General features: G+C 38.6%; 3 protein-coding genes across 3 annotated transcripts; all 3 read right to left on the reverse strand.

Moving 5' to 3' along the window:
* Window positions 1-24: 24 nt before the first annotated feature.
* mrpl35 (mitochondrial ribosomal protein L35) lies at window positions 25-1186 on the reverse strand. The gene is made up of 4 exons (XM_041972140.1): window positions 1138-1186; window positions 764-929; window positions 390-534; window positions 25-296 (listed from the first exon to the last, which is right to left on the reverse strand). Exons 1-4 carry the CDS (start codon window positions 1166-1168, stop codon window positions 108-110), a joined length of 531 nt encoding a protein of 176 aa, XP_041828074.1. The 5' UTR covers window positions 1169-1186; the 3' UTR covers window positions 25-107.
* Window positions 1187-1875: 689 nt separating this feature from the next.
* On the reverse strand, window positions 1876-10834 carry si:dkey-21a6.5 (proprotein convertase subtilisin/kexin type 5). Its single transcript, XM_041972139.1, has 9 exons — window positions 10603-10834; window positions 9267-9440; window positions 8959-9097; window positions 8777-8865; window positions 8474-8537; window positions 4307-4395; window positions 4087-4199; window positions 3847-4003; window positions 1876-3446 (listed from the first exon to the last, which is right to left on the reverse strand). The coding sequence occupies exons 1-9, from the start codon at window positions 10649-10651 to the stop codon at window positions 3289-3291; spliced, it is 1032 nt and encodes a 343-aa protein (XP_041828073.1). The 5' UTR covers window positions 10652-10834; the 3' UTR covers window positions 1876-3288.
* Window positions 10835-11246: 412 nt separating this feature from the next.
* On the reverse strand, window positions 11247-16113 carry cfap99 (cilia and flagella associated protein 99). The gene is made up of 15 exons (XM_041972137.1): window positions 15691-16113; window positions 15469-15613; window positions 15276-15370; window positions 15065-15171; window positions 14797-14974; window positions 14580-14660; window positions 14368-14436; window positions 14111-14197; window positions 13946-14034; window positions 13015-13219; window positions 12673-12814; window positions 12422-12573; window positions 12137-12342; window positions 11869-12064; window positions 11247-11771 (listed from the first exon to the last, which is right to left on the reverse strand). The coding sequence occupies exons 1-15, from the start codon at window positions 15802-15804 to the stop codon at window positions 11688-11690; spliced, it is 1950 nt and encodes a 649-aa protein (XP_041828071.1). The 5' UTR covers window positions 15805-16113; the 3' UTR covers window positions 11247-11687.
* Between the last annotated feature and the right edge of the window lie 3364 nt (window positions 16114-19477).

The following is a 19477-nucleotide window of genomic DNA, read 5'->3' on the forward strand; positions in this document are numbered from 1 at the left end:
TTAAAAAAAAAAAGGCAAAAGCTGTTTTGACAAAGGGCTTTATTCCTCTTACGTACAACAATGACACGGCATTTAAACAATTCAAAGAAAGCTTTACATGAATCACTTTACAGTTTGAGATTGACCCGGTCGTGGTATTTCTGATATGGATCATTGACATACCAGTTTCTCCGTTTCCAAAAGGGGGTAGTCATTTTATCTAGGAGTTTGCTCTGTGTTTTGTTACAAAATACAATTTCCCTGAGGCGCTTTCGTCTGGCAGGCATCTTCTTCCACAGTTTCTTCTTGTATCCAGCCTATCCGCAACAGAACCAAAAGAAACAATATTTTGTGTTTTGTAATGTAAAAACAACCCAGTGATGTTGGTAATTTACTGTAAACACACGCACCTTACGTCTGATCCAAAGACCACAATGTAGCCGCATGAACCGGTCAGTCACAGATTTTACAGACTTCCTCTTCCCCTTTTTCACACTGAAGTATGTCAGACTTCTGCTTGGCTGCTGGGTCAGACTGGAAACAAGTGGGGACACACTGCAACAACATAGAGAGAATGGCTGTTGTAATGATGTTTATTTACAGGTTTACCATAATAACATAACAAAAACATTGTCAGACTTCTTCCAAATGTGGACATTTAGGTTATATTTGCATAAAAAAATAGAATAACAAAATTAATTGTTTGTTACTTTTATTAAATACTATTCCCGTAAAATCAATTTAAAAAAATAAAACAACATTTATATTATGGCCTGGTCTTTACCGCTGCAAGATGTTGTATCGAGGTGTCCGACACACGTCGGCCCAAAGAGGAGCGCGGACAGCGACTGTTGTGGGGCCGAAGCGAGACGGGGGATGGATGAAGCTGGAGAGTTTACAGAGCTGAGGTGCCCTGGTACACACAGCCGCAGACAGCGGCCTCAGCAGCCCTGTCAGACACAAGGACAGCATCAACCAACATTAGCAGGGCAGACTACCGAGCCTAGCGTGAACTTGTTAGCTAACATTCTGATTTAAGCTACAATCTGCAGAAAAAATGTTAAGAGCAGTAACATAAGATTAGCGTGAAATAAAAGAAAAAAACATATAATTGTAAATGTTATTTTCACGAAAATATGAATGTCAAATTCTACACACCAGGAAAACGTCTTGCCAGGACGGTCGCCATGTTTTTCCTGTGCAAGTACGGAATCCTACTTGGACAAAAGTTGTTGTTTCGCGTTGAACATAAAAAAAGTTACTCTGGTTATTACCGCCACCTAGCATGTGTATCTTATTATGCATTGAATAATAACTTCAGATTTAATTTATTAATGTTTCAATAAATTAATGTTAGTTATATATATATAATTAATATATATATATATATATATATATATATATAGAGAGAGAGAGAGAGAGAGAGAGAGAGAGAGAAACATATAATAGTTGATATTAATCTAGGTGAAATGCAATACTGTTAGGTTGATTTCTAATTGATTCAAATGAATATCGATGGTTATTGCAAAATAACTATTTGAGGAAAGAGATTAGCACAAGACATCCCAATATTATTGCAGAAGTTCTTTTCATACACAACATTTTGTCATGCATTCCAGTATTCAATTTTTGTTTATGAAATGCATGAAGCTCAGTCTGTTATGCAGTTTTTAGCTATATCTGTCTCTCCACTCAGTTCTCACGCTCTGCAAATTTATTTATCTGATCTTAAGATGTGACATTTGTCACAGTCTCCAAACATAGAAAGAATTGTCTAGTAGTGTTTTTCGACTCAAACCAGAAGGTGATGTTTTTTATTTCTTTATTCTGTTGAACTCTTCAGTACCATAAGTTAATATAATATATATATATATATATATATATATTTGGGTAGTAGACATACTTACTTGTATAAACAGGAATCCAAAATTACAACTCATGACAGCATTTTCCTTTTGATAATGTAATAAAATAACATTTAATCTACGTCTAATAAATTGTTTTTAACGCTTACATCTTAAAAATATTTTAACATGTAAAAATGTTTACTCACAAAACAAATTTACAATTTTCTCTCAATACAATTGCAAGGCAAAATTAATATGAAACTGAATTCTCATGCTATACATTGTGCAAAAATTTGAGAAATTAAAAAGAGCCAGCATGCTTTTAAAAGCAATTCCAAATTTATTTATTATTATTTTTACATGGTAAACTAAGAAAGACATCTTTTCATGTAATAAATTAGTAAATTTTGTTTGTACAAAATCTTTTAAAATTTTGTCTATATGTGCAAAATTTCCATAACAGTGGTCAAATTGATAGTTTTGCTATTTGTTTTATTTATTCAAACAGCTTTAAGCTCCTGATGTTGGAAGCTCCTTGTTGAAAAACTAATGAAAAATTACTGTTGAAAGATTTACAGCTTAGCAGTTTCATCCTCTCTGGGCTTAACAAAATAAAAATACGTAATTAAGGAAACAACACATTCATACTTTACACTTAATGTTAGTCAGGCTCAGTGAGCACAGCCAGATATCATATCTCTATACAATCCAATATACAAGCCATGGCCTACTGTATGTTTCTGGATTATTTGTTCAAACATTATTATCAGAGTGTGGAAAGGGACTAAAATGCTGTTTTACTGAATTAAGCAAACAAAAAAAAAAAAAAAAAAAAAAACAGGCCCACAAATTTCATTTAAATTGTGGAATGGAAAAATATTATTAAATATTTCTTTCTTTGTTTAATTAAAATTTCTCTTGTAATAGAAGAATTAGAAATGTGATTTTTTTATTTGCCTTCAAAACATACAAATATAATTTTAAAAAAGCAGATAAACTACTAAGCAATTTTTTTCATGAAACTACAAACAATATTACACACACAATATTCAAATGCATTAAAAACACAAGGCCAGTTTACATCTCTGTCACTGAGCAACAAGTTAATGCGTGAACACACACACATGAATGCAAAGTAAATTAATTACTTTAATAAAAAAAGTGCTTTTAATAAGAGAAACAGTTTCCCACCAAGTTGAGGTTTTATGTCATTTTCACCATTTCAGATTACCTTTTTATAATCCAATAACCTACTTTACAAAAGGAGCATTTGTGTCTGAGTGGAACAGTTATAACAATGTCAGACCATAAGAATTCACAGAACAATTAACTTCTGTTTGTCCAATAATATTTTCATATGTACCTCATTAAAAAGGCTGGTGGATAATAAAAGTAGTCTCAAGGCACCAGATCAGGATTGTAGGATCAGTCCTCCGTTCTCAGTTTGTTTAGCTTTAACAGCTCACCAGCCAGCATACACAGGCTCTGTGTCACAAGGCAGCCCGTAGTATCGACCCTGAGGTCGTTCTTTGTGTAACAGTGGGGTTCGGGCTAATGTCAGCTCTCCATCTGTGTCTCTCCGTCGACGCAGCACCATTAAAACAATGAAGAGTAAGGCGACTGGAGAGAGAAGACAGGAAAACAGCAGGAGATGTGACAGGAAATGATCGTCCACAGAGAGCGCATTGATGTGTCAGCGTGATTCCTATTTCATTTAATTATGTCATTAGTTATAGCAGCTGACTGGGCTACATTTAGTCAAAAGGATGAGCATGCATTTATGTATTTAACTAATAAAAAAGAAACAAGAGCATTGATGTTCTATTAATTTAATATTGTAGTGTATAAAAAGTGAAAGTATGGTGGTTAGTTTATAAAGTTGCACTTGATTTTTCCTCATCTCTGCTTGTTTTCCCCTACAAAGTGAGATAAACAAACCCAATACAAAATTAAAAAAAAACATTAAAAGAGCTATTTAAAGAAACTATTTTGTATCCAATCAGCTCCGCTTAATACTCACCTCCACCTCCGATAACCAACAATGCGATAGTAACAGGAGCCAGTTCACAAGTGTCCCCGGCTTTGCGGAAGAAAGTTTCCATGCAGTAGCCTGGAGCCAAGCTGCCCTCTGGACAGAAAGCATCATTCGGACACTGGATGGGGTTCACATCAGGACTCTGAGTGAACAACACACTCCATCACTAAACATGCAGATCTTTCCAGTTTCATTCCTCTCTGACAGGAAATGCACAATACTCACAGGACAGTAGTGATTCTCTGGACAGATATCACAGTTTTCCTGGCCCCAGTGAATTTGAAAAAAGCCGCTGCTGCAGATCTGACACATGGTTTGATGGGGAGCCTTGTGCATGCCTGTTAAAGACCAGCTGGATGCATAAAAATTCTTCCCTGTTTCTATGATATGCTGCAGAAAATGTTCATAAAAATGACCGTGCATACATTTACATAATGTGAAATACCTGGCCGACATGGTGTGCAGCTTTTGGCGGCAGTCTGAAGAGCTTCTGTTCCTCCGGGACACATCTGGCACTGCGTGCAGCCAGACAAGCTGTTGGACAAAAAGATAGACGCTTATGACTGTTTAAGGACATTTGAGTAAGTTTTTTTGTTCAGTCACAAGTAAATCGTAAAAGTTTAACAGCTTGGTTTCACAGTGCTGCTTTAAAAACTAATACGATGGAGGGATGATGGTAATATTTCACCTTTTAAAAGGAGTTTGCAAATTTTCCTAAATTTTTGCAAACTGTTTTGTGGATTCTCTCTTTTTAAGATGTGAACACAATATCTTTAAGTAATGTCCTATATGTCGTATCATGGCAGCGGCACCAGGACTTGCTGGTTGATGCAGCAATGACAGTGTAAACATTGCGGATAATGACGCAGTATTACATATATATGAATGGCAAAAGTACATTAACTTTTAGAAGTTAGTTTAGAGTAACTGTTTTCTGTCAATTGGATGGCAACGTTTTAAATGAAGCTTACTGTTTTATTTCTGGAATAGCAATCTAGTCTCAGCTATAGAAAAACACCTTTGAAAGCTGACTTGTGGCATGAATAAATTATATTTTTCTGCTAAAAAAAAATAGTGTTGATACTTATGTAGCTTGAAACATTCCTTGAGTTTTGACTTGGCCTAAGGTTGTCAACAAATGAAGAAACTTCAAGAGCAGAGTTCACTTTTGAAGGAGTGGTGGAACAAGAGATATCACTTCAAGAGCACATAATCTTTTCCTAAGTACTTGTGCTTTACCTCGTTGGAAAAGTTAAGCGGATAGAGCAAAATTCTTAAGGAAATTTTAAAAGACTTTTGAAAAAATACCCACACTGCAACGAGAATCTGACAGCACTTACCACTAAGCTGTGATGTGGTTTTATAGTAATAAGAGCTGTTCAAAACATTTCTACAGAAAGTACATTAGGTACTGTTTTATGTTATTACTTTATCGTCAAGATTAGTAATTTAAAAAAGAAAAACAAAAGCCACAACAAAGTCTTATCATGGCTGCTAATTAGATACTTGTGGGACATTTCACTCAGTTAAGCAACTCCTAAACAAATAATACTATTCGATTAGACTCCTCGAGTGTAACTGACTGCAAGGCCCCAAACAAACTTAAACTAAATTTTTAAACATCTTTTACTCCTTGCTCTACATAAATGATATTGCTGCACATCAGTAGTTTACCATGTGGACAACTTAAATGGCTGTTGGAAAATGTTTTGTGGGTGGATTAGACCAAAACAGAACTTTTCATTTGCAAAAAAAAAAAAAAAAAGAAGAAGAAGAAGAAAGAGCTGGAACTCACTGATGGATTTATAGCTTTATCGTGCAAACTCAGAGACCAACATTTCAACACTTTCCGTGTCTTCATCAGAGTCACAAGTGAACACAGCAAACAGGCAGATAATAATAGATAATGTAAGGCAGGTGTACAGAGTTCATTAGAAGTGGAGTAGAGTCATGTCAAAAGCCAAAAGGTCAAAACACAGTAAGGTGGAGCTTACCGATGTGTCCACTAACACGTTTTGTACAATAAAGACCATGTGCAAAACCCAATATAAAACAATGATCAGTCCAACACATCAAGGAGATCAACACAAAAATCTAAAAAAAAAAAAAAACATTTTAAAGAAAACATGACAGAATCAGTTCTTCGGTAATACCAAAGGGTTCCACTATATTATGAGTATAAATCTAGTGTGCCTATCTGTGACGTAAAGGCTTAATGTTTCCTCCTCTAGCCATTGTGATTAATATCTACACACTATCCCTATTTTAAGAAAAAAAAGTAAGGCTATATTTTGTAATTTAACTTTGGCTTTATGGAAGGACTGGATACAGCCAGAATACATTATTTATGGTAAGAATCTACCTTTTGAAAGCATAAACCAAAGCATGGTTTCAGCATGGTGTCGTGTAAAGGGTCCATGTCTTTTTAGTATTTGCATAAAGGGGGTTCCTCAAAAGAATAGGTTGGAAACCACTGCTGTAAAGGGAGGGGGGATTTTTTTCTATTCACCAGAACTTCAAGGATGCTGCAGAACCATGGTTGGCTTACGCATACACTACCATTCAAAAGTTTGGGGTCACTTCCCTATTGAATCCCATGGCAAAGTGACCCCAAACTTTTGAACAGTAGTGTAAATCTGGGCAAACACATAGTTCATATTTTGTGTATGTATGGTAGTTAGCATGCTCCAATATGCAAGTTTTTAGATTTCTTTTAGTCTGCCTGACAAAAACCAAACCACATGGACATTTCAGTAGATGCACTACATGTGTGCTACTACAATTTATAAAGGATTTAGTGTGGTATACCACATACAGAATACCTATATGTGGATGAGTGAAGAACTTAGTATCTTATAAATGGGAACACTGACCACAGTGACCACAGCGAAAAAATCCTGTGGTTCGGTTTGGAAGCCAGCTTGTAGTTGTAGATGTGTTTTTAGTGTCTGAATGGATCTATTTTATCCTACCTGCCAGTGGGGAATATTCTGTAGAATAAAATAACCGAGTGTAAGCTGTTTTAGTTTTTTTAAATAATAGTGATTCCTAGACTGAGGTTATCACAGATGTAGAATAACCTCTCTGTTGAAACCTAATTGGCATTTCAGCAGCTTTAAACTCTGTGATGCACTACAGCTTCTGTGCAATATCAGGACCAGTAGGGATATTCTGAATAAGGCATTTGGGATGATTACTTTCAGCTCTCGTTAGTGTATTTCTACTCAAAGGTTTACGAAAGATAGTAGTCTCAATTGTATTATTGCCACCTTTGTAAAGTGTAAGATCAAGGAAATGAATAGAGGTCTCATTATACTCCATTGTAAATGACAAATAGTTGGTTCATGAATTAATGTATTTCAGAAACTTAAATGGTTCTTATTTATCACCTCTCCAAATAACTAGGATGTCATCAATATATCTCTTCCACAAAACTTCATAAGACTTCCATGGGCACACAAAATATGTGCTATGTACAAGCCAACCATGGCTCTGCAGCATCCTTGAAGTTCTGGGGAATAGAAAAAAAATTCTCTAGAGAAGGAGACATTATTAAGCTTTTACTTCACAGAAAGGCACATTGGATTTATACTCTTAACACAGTGGAACCCTTTGGTATTAATGTAAAACCGATTCTGTCATGTTTTCTTTGAAATGTTGTTTTTTAGATTTTTTTGTGTTGATCTCCTTGATGTGGCTGAACTGATAAATGTTTTATATTGTGTTTTACACATAATCTTTGGCTATCTTTTGTGATTTGTTATGCTCCTTTTTATTTTATGAAAGTTGTTGGGTGAGCATTTAGTGAACAATAAAGCTAAAAAATCCATCAGTGAGCTCCAGCTCCCCTTTTTTTTTTTTTTTTTTTTTTGCAAGTTTGATGTCCTTAAGCTGTGAAGCGCCTGATACAGCCATTGCCCTTTTTAGAAGAAGCATAGAGTTCCTTGGTTTTATTATCTTCAGAACTGTTTGTTTAATTGAAAAAGTGAATTCTGACTTTACCAGCAAACTCTAATGTATTCTAAAACTAACGTCTGAGAAATAAATTAGAACAGCAAATGATAATGACCAACAGAAGATGTTCCATCGAAGAATGAATAGAATATTAATATTTTGTAACGTAAATAGAAGTCCTTGATGACCTTAATCTGGTAGAAATATTGTGGTGGGGCCAGGAATGTTAGGAAACCCAACAACATCCTCGACCTGAAGCTGTTCTACACAGAGGAATGAGCTAGAATTGGGAAGTTGAATTATATTTGGCCTACAGTAACCATATCTCAGACTTAGTCATAATACATGGTCTTCTTGAAACAGCAAGCTATTTTCACAGGCAGACTTACAAGCCACCGAGACATGATCATACATGCCATTTAGGTTTTTATGCCCGCTGCTGATTACTCAAAGCCGCAGCTGTGTAGTTGGCTTTGTGTGTGTTTGTGTGCATCTGTGGTGGGAAACAGAACCATGGGATGGAAGCATGTGATGTTCAATTTGGTGGTTAGATAAGTAATTTTCCATTTTCACACACAGACCTGATTTTGAGACCTTGGTTACAAGACAAGAATTAAAGCAGAAATAGAAATCTCTATGAAACTGAAGAGAAACTTACTTGCAGAAACTTCCCAGTGCACATGGTGTACAAGAAGTAGAGCTGTGCTGCGATGAAAAGAAACCTGAAAGCAGTAAACAGGAAACAATTCAACATGTTTGAGAGTGAGGTTTTGTTACTATAATTAATTCGGTTTTACTTTTAAAAACAAGGGGTTTTGAGCTCATTGCATGTAAAACTGTAATCATGCTTCAATGTATTTAGTTAGTCTATGTGCAAAGTTCTTGGCATTGATCAGGGAGATGACCATTCTTCTGTTACTGATTTACAGCACAACAATGAGTTACAGCTAAATAAACACACCTGGTAAACAACTTGTGCAACTTTCTCCACCAGTGTTGTTGTTGAATGACCCAGCTGGGCAAGGGTGACAAAGTGGACTTCCAGTGAAACTGTAAAATTCAATCAAACAGGAAACTGTGGAGCCAATCCTAATAGATAAAGGGGATATTCAAATATGTTCTACATGCGATCAACATCCTTACTTGGTGTAGAAGCCCTGACTGCAGGGCAGACATTGCTGCTGTCCTGCTAGTGGCTGATAAAATCCCTTCTTGCATGGCAGACATGCTCCAGGAAATATACACAGCCCAGGGTCGGGGCAACATGTGCACATGAGTGTGTCTAGGGAGGGACAGAAAAAACAAAAAAACAAAAAACGCAATTCTTAAAATTTTGTTTACAGGAAGTAAAAACAGGTTCATCCATAAACACCAAACAAAATGCAACTATTATCAATCATCACACAACGACAGAGTAAATTTAAAGCATAAGAAGATGTTTATTGACTCACTGTTGTCATATTGTGATCCTGGTGCACAAGGTTCACAGTTAGAAACATTGAGCGCAAAGCAGCCTGGGGTTGTGCTGCTGAAAATCACGGGTGTTGGAGTCACACCGGTTGCATTCTCGATGAAAGTGGTGTTTATCACGGCAGGAGTAAGAGTGGTCTGGCTCACCACCACGCCTGGTGGAAATAAATCATTCATATTCATACACTCAACAATCTCATAAGAGCATAAACTGTCCAGATGTACTCAAAAAAACCTGTGACATGCAAAAGAAAGAGGTTTGTTTTTTGACTGGCCTCTGATCTGTTGCTAAAGATCATGTAAATCTGAACTTTGGAGTCTGTTGTCTAATCACCAGTGATTAATACTGCCGTGGAAGCACAAAAAAACAAATAAGAATAAACAGGAGCTAAGCTTTTTGTGACACCTGTGATGTCACATACTGTCTACTGTATATTCAAAGAATTAACTATGATTTCTCTCCGTCTGCTCAGCTCATGTATCTGGCTTTGTTTCACTTCCTTGCTCTTAAATCTCAGGTCAACCACAAACAGACTAAGGATGTGAAAAGCAAAAAATAAACTCTATACTTTAGCTGAAGAGAAAGACTACTTCATATAAGTTCTTGATTTAAATAAAGCAGTGTAACAGGAGCATAACGATTTAGTCTACAAAACTTAGGAATTAAAAATGGCCACAGGAATAAACACATCAGCAAAACAGAGGCCATATTGTGGAAGTAATCACATAAGCCATGTGCTTATGTGCTTTCTTGAATAGGAGCCACCATCCTCATGAAATTTAATTATTCAGAGAGAGAGACAGAGGGGGGTGGGGGGTGTCATGTGATGTCTCTACTCTTCTGAGTTGGCAACATTTTTCTCCCAAGAAGAGAAAAGTAAAACTGGCTGATAGGAAAAGTATAATCCTAAAAAAAGTTCAGAAGGATGTTGAGTCCTTATAGAGAGCTTTTGTGTTGTTACAACATGATACATAATTTAAACACAACTTCTAGTTATCTACAGGGAGGGGAAAGTTTAAAATACCCATGCGAAATGGGAAAAATCCCTTAACTTATGTGGAGCAAGCTTTTGAACACATACCTTCAAGTAAATCTGCACAAAAAGATTTCCACAATTAGGCTAATATTCTAATCTTAGTATGAGACACTCGTTATCCTCCAATAGCTAATAATAATTTAACAAAGTCTATCTGCTCCATAACGGAAATGGATTTTAAGCCTTACCTAAATTTATATTGTTTCCTACCACGAATAAAAATATATTTGGTGCTTTTAAAGAATTCCAGCTGATTTCGTAAAAGGTGGAAAAGACTCACCAAAGAAACAAGCCGCGGTTATGGCAGGCAGAACTCCCCGACGGTCCATCCTCCAGATTAACGAGCACCACCACCGAACAGTGTTTGTCTACAGCATCTCATCCCTGACAAGTGGCTGCGTCTCGCCTTTGTTTTCTCAGATTAGTGGGTGCGCAGTGGAATCAGTCCTCTCATCGGTGTCATATGACAAAATATGCATCATGTGATTTGACTTTGGAGGCTAAAAACCGAGTGAAAAGGGTTGGATTCAGACCAGAGCCCCTGTTGTGGCAAGCAACAGCCAGTAGGCTCTGCACTGCCGCAGGTAGAGTTTAAATCTCGTGCAGTATGCAAAAGAACTTTGCAAAGGCACCATTTAGGGAAATAAACAGGATTTATTTCTAAAGAGCATTATTACAAGAAAAAAGTAATAGAGAAAAAAGTAATAGACCAATCACTGATTTCCTGGCTTTTTGTGCTAAGTTTACATATCAACACAGTTTTGTTATGTTGTTAAATTCTTGTGGTTGTGGACATGTTCAAACAGATGCCTTTTGTAACCATGAGCAATGGTGAGTAACATTTAATACAGGAAGTTATTACTAGAGGAGGGGATACAGAAAAAAAACAAAAAAAAAAAACCAAAACAAAACATCTACAATATGTTCGGGTGAAGAGACAATACTTCATGCGTCAGGAGGAACACCAATTTCTCTGTTCATGGTTAATTCACATGTGAGTGGAAATAACTTTGAAGGAAATGAAAATAAAAAGTAAATAAATAAAAACGGACTGGACAAGCTCTAACGAACATCAATGAAACAATCAGCATTTATGTATCGACTACAATATAAAAATGTTTGTGCATCAGAATAAATTTTCCATGCTTGAATCTCAGGTGGTTTATCGGTGCAAAAATATCATTAGTAATAAAACAGTGACTTGATATATATTTATTCATTAACTCTTTAAACAAACTCTGCTGAGCGCTGTGGGACATTGCTTCATTTGTGTTAATGTATCAAATTAACTTAACATGAAAAGTTAATTTTTAATATATTTATTTTTAAGAAAAAGAAGCATGCTGAGGACAGCGCGCATTCCTTTTAAGAAATGACATCAGGAATGTTTTGAATGTAGCGTGCTAAACTCTGCTCCAATTCTTCCCAGCTTTTCTCCTTTACACTTCTCTGGCAAAAAGAAAACAGAAGGAGTGATGATATCAAACATAGGAACAAGACCACACTTACTGAGAGAAGTCAGCTCGGATTTTCACTGGGAACTCACCTGGCTGTGTTTCGCTGAGTGGCTGACAGTGTGCGCTGTTTTCTGTTTACAAGGCTTGACCTTGTCCCTTTCAGCTTCCTTCCATCTTTGGTGCTCCTGCTTTTTCTCCTCAAGCTTCCTCTTTAAGGCCAAAAGTGTCTCATCATTTGCCACCACCTGCTGGAGGAAGTCCTGCTTGGCCTTCTTCTCCTCTTTCCTGCCATGAATCAAGATGATGTGTGTGTTGTATTTGTGTAATAACTAAGTCAGAGCCAAACATTCTCCTGACCTGATGGTAGCAGCCTTTGCCAGCGCTCTTCTTTGGATTTCAATTTTGTCCAGATTCTCCTGCAACTGCTGCTTCTTCATCTGCTTTTCCTCCAGGATGTAGGTCCGTTTCTCCTCCTCCTCTTTTTGTCTTGCTTCCTTCAGCAGGGCCAGTCGCTCCTTGAGCTCGGCCAGGGACATCTCATCCAGCAGCTTATGGCCTGCAGCCTGTCATGAAAGGAACTCTTAGAGAACTATGACATTTTGTGAGAAATATCAGATGGCATCCTTCCTTTCTGTCATTTACCTCTGTGTCATCAAAAAGATTGAGTCTAACACGAGGAAGTGATTCAATGGTGTGGATTTCGTGGATTATTTCAATTCTTTTGCAGAGCTTTGCCTGTTCTTCCTCCAGCGCTTGACGAAGGAGGTCCTGACTTTGCTCTGAGACTTCTTTCACTGTGAAACAAGCATGAAAATGATTAGAGTTAGAAAGAACGTTTTAAATAAAATAAAAAAAAAAAAACATTTTGTTTGTTATCAAAAGATGGGGGTTACCTATTCTTTGTTTTAATTTCTGCAATTTCTCTTTGGCTACTTTTGAATTCTTGTGGCCATTTGCTGTTTGTTGGATCAGTTCTTTTGTTTCTTTTTCTTCTTGCAACCGTTTCTCAGCATATTTTTGCATCATCTGAGCAGTCTAAGAAAACAAAGAAAAATGGCAACCATAAAAAACGGCATCTTTTATGCATAATTGCAAGTCCTGGATTTAAGGAAGGTTGTGGAGAACAGAATGCATTGTGTAATCAATTTCCCCTCATTTTACACAATTTAAAGCACTATGTATTTATGGATAAATCACTTGTTTAAAGAAAAAAGTAATTGTCAATATCTACCCACCTCTTCTTTCTTCTGTTTTGCAGCTTTCTGGTTGTGTTCCATCACTTGCTTACGAGCCAGTGCCACCTCCTCTTCACGGATGCGTGCCTCCAGGCGTTTTTGCTCAGTCATTAGCAGCATCGCCTGTGGGTCCCTCTCGAGTATCTCCCCCTGACTCTGCAGGAAAGATGAGGGATCCAGAACCCCCTGTACCAGCTGTTCTACTCTGTGTGAAAATACAAATTAAAACCTGTTTAATGGAGTAAATTTCATTGTCCCTTGGGCTAATTTGAGATGAACTGAGAAGAAGTGGAAAAATTGTGCACAGATGAATAAAAAAATTTAAATTAGTCTGAAAATCACAGATTCTGCATCCTTCAGGCCACAGAGGAAAGAGACCATCAGGCTCGTTAACAGTGTGAAGCTGCCAAAGTCATCAAGGATTTAAGAGTGCATTAGTGCCCATGGTGAGGGTAAAATACACATGTGTGAAGAGGCCATTAAGATAAATCCATATTCTACATTTATTATTACAGCAGCTTTGTAGTTTAACATTGCCAAACTGGGCTGCCTGAAGTCTAAAGGTGTCACACGCTGAAAATGATTGATGCACTGTGAAATGAAACATCCAACGAAGAAGCATTGAACTAAAATCCTTTATCAAACAAGAATGAAGACATTTCACTTTCAAAACAACACTTGGTGACCGTTAATGAGTTCTGATAAATAAATATGCAATACAAGACTGTGATAAACATTACTTTATTTCTTTTTTTATTTAAAGATTGTACTTCACATTTAAACTGTTTGTAAAGCTGATTAACTGCTTTGCAAATTTTATTTGGAAGAATGTTTTTTACCTTTTGTATTTCCTTCACAAAACCCATCATGTTTAGCTACATAACACACTGAAATAGGGCCAACTGTGGAAGATATAGATACTGCTCTTTACCTCAGCAGCTCCCTCTCCATCTGACGATCATGCAGCGCCTTCCTCCTCATGATGGATGCATTGTTTGGTTTGACAGAACAGCTGTTAGCCTGCAAGAATTAAATAATATGCATGCTATTGGATATTATACCTTTATTTAGAGTAGGCACCACAATCGGATCTTACCTTATTACTGGGAGGAACTCCAGAGCTACGAAAAGAATTAAACTTGAGGTTTGAATCCAGGTCTTCCTTAATCTGGGCAATTGCTCTCTGCAAAACAAGAAATTAAACTGGTCTGCAAATTGAGTAAAAGGGAATGTTTCTTATCTTATAATGTTTGTTTGAATTAAGTTGTGATCAGATGAGGGCAAATCAAATTTTATGTACTTAAGTAGCTGTGGACATGTTTTTTAGCTCTAAACACACAAAATAGTCCATACCGTTGTGTGTTCAGATTTCTGAGGGTTGACACATCTGAACTCTGTCATATTTGCTTCATACAGAAGTCCCTTTGATGAAAAACAGATTTTCAGGTCAGTACAATGACCTGTATTAAATCTTGTTAACTTAAATTATTTCTTTAAAAGCACATTAATGTATGTATTTATTTTAGAATTAGTTTCTGTCAAGGTAAGGGTAAAAGCAGACAAACCTCTGCCTTTTGATGGTTCTTTTCTTTTATCTCTTCTATTATCGGTATCTCCTTTGGTGCCCTGTAGGTGCTGTTCGGTACCTAAAATACAAAAATATTGTGAGCCATGCAGCAGCCTCTGCAAATTACAACAAAATAAACAATTTTCTTTAAGTTTATCTGTTGAGGATAGCACATTTACAAACTAATTCTTCAGTGTTAGAAAGAAAGGACTGACTGGTTTGCATTTTTTCTGTTGTGGGATGAGTTCTGGCCAAGGTACAGATTGAAGTTTAGGTTTGGTGAGAGAGAACTCCTGGGGCTTGGTGGTTTTAACTGGAGCTTTCTTGACCTGACTCCCTTGAGATATTTTGGCAGCAAGTTCATCTATGAGAATATTGATCTCAGGGCGCCATCTAAAGGACACACAGACATACTTTTGCTATTAGTCTTTGAAGTAGCATTAATTGAAGAGAAATATTCCCCAGTAAATCATCTGTTTTCACCTGAGCAGAGGGCCGATCCAATGCTTTTCCACAAAGGCAGCCTCGTAGATGCTGTTCCACCCCTCTTGTATCAATGAGGTGAGATTTGAGAAGAAGAAATTCAAAAACTATAAAAAATAAAAAATAATAAAAACATACTGTTACACCAAGTATACTAAGAGTTACAAAAGGTATTATAATCATGACTCCACTGATGTGTTTAGATACTTACAGTGTGCATCTTCTTGATATCCAGAGATTTAATAATGTTGCCAAAATGCTGAAGCCCAAGGTCATCAAGCGCAAACATGACAAGGTAACAGATAACTGGGAAGCAACAGAGACATTAAAACATTTCAGTGGTTATTTTCTTTTATTCAGATTATAATAAAAAATCAGCAACAAAAGTTAAAGAAGTTACTTACTGACATAGTGGCTGTGATCACTTCTGGAAAGCCATTTACCCTTCTGGCCATAAAACGCATTGACAACAACATCCAGCAACTTTTTATGCTCATTGCATCCAGACACAACATCAAGTATAAATTTTCTCTTCAGAGTATCTATAGTCTATAAAACATAGAAAATCGGATAAAACAGGGCTCAGCATAAGGATCACATATAAAATCTTCATTTAGGCTACATACCTGTAGACCCTTTGAAGCATCCTTTATAAAGTCATCCAAACATCTCCTGTCACATCTGAACTGCTCGAGCAGCACAAAGGCTTCCTTCACGAGCGATACATAGCTTGAGGCCATTTTAAACACAGAAAAAGCTCGCAGAAAAGCAGCTTGTTCACTCAAAACTTGGTCATAACTTCTTTAATTTTTTTAAAAAAGGTATTTGATTGTCTTTCTATCAGAAGGCATCAAATTAAGCTAAAGGAAATCTTCCCAAGAGAGCTCACGGACTGGTTTGTGTATCTCCAACCTTTGCAAGGTCCATTCGTTGCCTAGCAACACTAAACATGTAAACATCTTGCCACGAAGTGTTAGGAAAGCACTTTTGAACGCAAAGTAACACCTTAGTATAGATTGGTATGTTTTATTATCGGGCTGTTTTGTTCAACCTTTAAAGGCATTCACTGTATTAATCCACAGAGCTTAAAGGCGTGGATTCCTGATCCTTTGTTGGCTGCCATAACAAAAATAGTGACGTACCGTGGGGTGACGTTTAAGCGAGCTGTAAGATGCCTTCAGGTGCTATAGGAAATGCTACAATAAACACGAGACCTTTGCGTTGACATGAAACATACCTCAGGAGCAGGTGGAATGCATGCAAGTACCAGCAGCTAGAAGAAAGCAGCTTGGCCTATTCATGTTTTGTTTTTGTTTTGTTTTGTTTTTTTGTTGTTTTTTTTAATTGTTGCTTCACACTTCAAAAGTTATGTGGGAAAAAGCTGATTATTGAGCAAATCACACACAGACGGGTTTTTAACAAGCCTCGCAACACAAAATCTGATTTCTTCCATTAACCTGATTAATATAATAATTTTGTTATTTGAGGATGTTTAATAAAGTTATTGGTTTGGCATTATTTTCTTACAAATTTACTTAAGTTAATGAATGAACTACAGCTCCTGAATTTAAGTGAAGTATTATTGAGAAGTTATAGACTGTTTTTGGTAAGTTTGAACATAGTCTAAAAACTTTGGATTTTGTCTTTTGGCATAGGCTTTTTATTCTAAACAACTTATAAGTGAAGATCAACATTTTGCAACTAAATTTGTTGTAACATGCAAAGTGATGTGGCCAAAAGGGGGACTTAGTTTTGATTCATATACAGTAGAATCAGTAATAATTATCAGTTATTACAAAAACTTTTGTGTAGAGCAGGAATTTCCAATTCCAGTCCTCAAAGGTCACTGTCCTGCAGGTTTTAGATGTTTTCCTCTTTTAGCACACCTGATTCCATTGCGTTCTTCACCAGACTGAAAGAAGCTATGAAACATTCCTTAAGAAGAGTCTGCTTTGTCCTTTCTTTTAGAAGTTAATGTTGCATTTTCAATCCATTCTGGAACCCTGATTAAATCCTATAGGTACCTGTAGTCTTCCACCATCTCCATCTCTTCTTCCGGGATTGAAATAGCCTTTGAATATGGAGGCCAGGGAGGCTGGGGGCTAGTGAGTGTCAGAATAACTGTCCAGGATGAAACAGTTACAATCTGTGAGTCCACCAGGAAGGTGGCACCAGTGATGAACTGCTAAATGAATGCCTTAGGCAGCTGAAACCCAGCATGGAAAAGGAAGAAGAGGTGGAACCATCATAGAGGGATAAACCCCTACACAGCATGTACCACTGACAGATTGAAGAATTTCTACCCGTGGCTAGAGAAAGCTGGCAGCACAGAGGCACTTATCATGACCAAACAGGAATGGAGAGCAATTGAGGCCAAGTTATAACACATCGGACAGGACGCCAAGTGCAGGCTGAACAAAGCTTAGACTTAGGGTCTGTCTCAGAGGGTTTTGAGAGAGTCCATCCGGGTATCCAGCAAGTACGACATACATTCGAAGCCATAATCAGGTGGCTGGAACAATGTACAGGAACATCTGTTCCGAGTTTGGGCTGCAGTCCGAGTGTCAAGATGGGAGACTTCCAATTGGACACTGTAGTGGTTGACAAGCTGCAGAAGAAGGCAATAGTATTGTTGTGAATTCTCCAAGTGACAGACTTGTGTCTTATTGTGAAGGAAGCGTTTTACATTGTAGTATTTTTAGCTCGCCACGTAGTTCATACGATGTGTTCAGCGCCTTAATGCAGTCCTTGACAATAAAGTGCCTAAACCAGCCTACCCTGCTTATCCTGCCTTCACTGCCTTCCATTGCCTTTCCCTGCTGTTCCTGTTGCCTGTACATGCTGTTCACCTGCTTGCCCACAGCTGTAATCCTGTATCTGCCTGTTCTCAAGTAAAGTGTTAAATCTTCTTGGATGACTCGTCAGCTTTCTAACCGAAGCCCTGCATCGGTCGGTAACAGTCCTGAATCAGCAACCGGGGGTCGTAACTTCCCCATAAAAGTAGTCTTTCGAGCCGGATTACTGCCTGCTGCAGGACATGTCATCAGAGGAGGACATGACATGACTCCCACAGACTGATATTAAAGGGCGGCACGCCAGGCAGCGCCGCACGCCCAGGCATCTGTAAGACTACGTCCTCGCCTACCACCAGCATGGAGCTGCCCTTTCCTCCCAGACCGGCGATGGAGGGCATGAGGAGCGGAGAGTAGCAACCGCCACAGCAGACAGTAGGCGAGCGGACGCAGGTCCCCACCTTGAGAACAGCAGAGCTTCAACCAACTGCAGCAACTGACCTTCCACACAGTACCCCGCCAATGCACCCAGGGCATCACCCCACATCGGCCTGCAATCACGCTCCCTATACGGCATCCCCAAGCCAAAGATCCCAGACTTCACAGCAGACAGTGAGAAAGAGTTCGCTAACCTCAAGTTAGCCATGGACAATTTGCTTGAGCCCCACCCAGAACTGACTGAGAAATATAAATACCATGTGCTGCTTGAACACCTTAAGCTCCCAGAGGCGCAAATGATTGGCCAGTCCTGCAGACATGACCCACACCTATACACAGCCACCATGCACGCACTACAGCTACAGTATGGCCAGCCACACCAGCTAGCCCAGAGCGAAATAGCAGCCATCCTCACCGCACCTGACGTGAAATCGGGCGATGCACGCACCTTCCAAAGCTTTGCCCTCAGAGTCCACCTCCTGGTCAGTATGCTACTGTCACTGGAGGGGCCTCAGGGGGTGAAACTCAGCTGCTGCTCACACGTCAACCGCCTGCTCAGTAAGCTCCCCAAATTTCATCGAGATGGGTTCATCGAATACCTCCAGTTGCAGGGCAAGCTCAACACCGCGAGCCTCAACCCCTACAACTTACGAGACCTGAATAAGCGGCTGTCCGACAGACTAGTACAGCATTATCAGCCCGAAAGACCCCCCAGCAACGGGAGGGAAAGAGCCCCCGTTAACAGCAGAGGTCAGAGCGTAGCCGTGTATCATGGCGGGGAGCCCGATCAGCTGAGCGGCCCAGGTAAAGACACAGCAGCCGGCCACAAGGGGTCATCCAAAGTACATTGCATTTTCTGCGGCAACAAAGATCAGCCACTGCCCCAACATTAAGGTGCAACCATTGGCAGACCTGGAGCGGTGGATTATGGAAGGGTGGCGCTGCTGGAAATGTGCACACACCCACTCACCCACGTCCTGTGATCTCAAGAAGTTCTGCAGTGACTGCGGCGAGATCCACCTACAAGTACTGCACAGCGTCGCCGCCCCACCGAACAAAAGCCAGGGGCACCTGACAGCCGCACCTACCTGAAGCCCAGTATAACTTCTAGCAAGGTGTTCCCGTCCGGCTGCACAACGCCCCTAGCTCAATGGATACTTACGCCATACTGGATGATGGGGCA

This window comes from Melanotaenia boesemani, chromosome 20, assembly GCF_017639745.1.
Source record: "Melanotaenia boesemani isolate fMelBoe1 chromosome 20, fMelBoe1.pri, whole genome shotgun sequence".
In the NCBI taxonomy this organism is placed as follows: Eukaryota; Metazoa; Chordata; class Actinopteri; order Atheriniformes; family Melanotaeniidae; genus Melanotaenia; species Melanotaenia boesemani.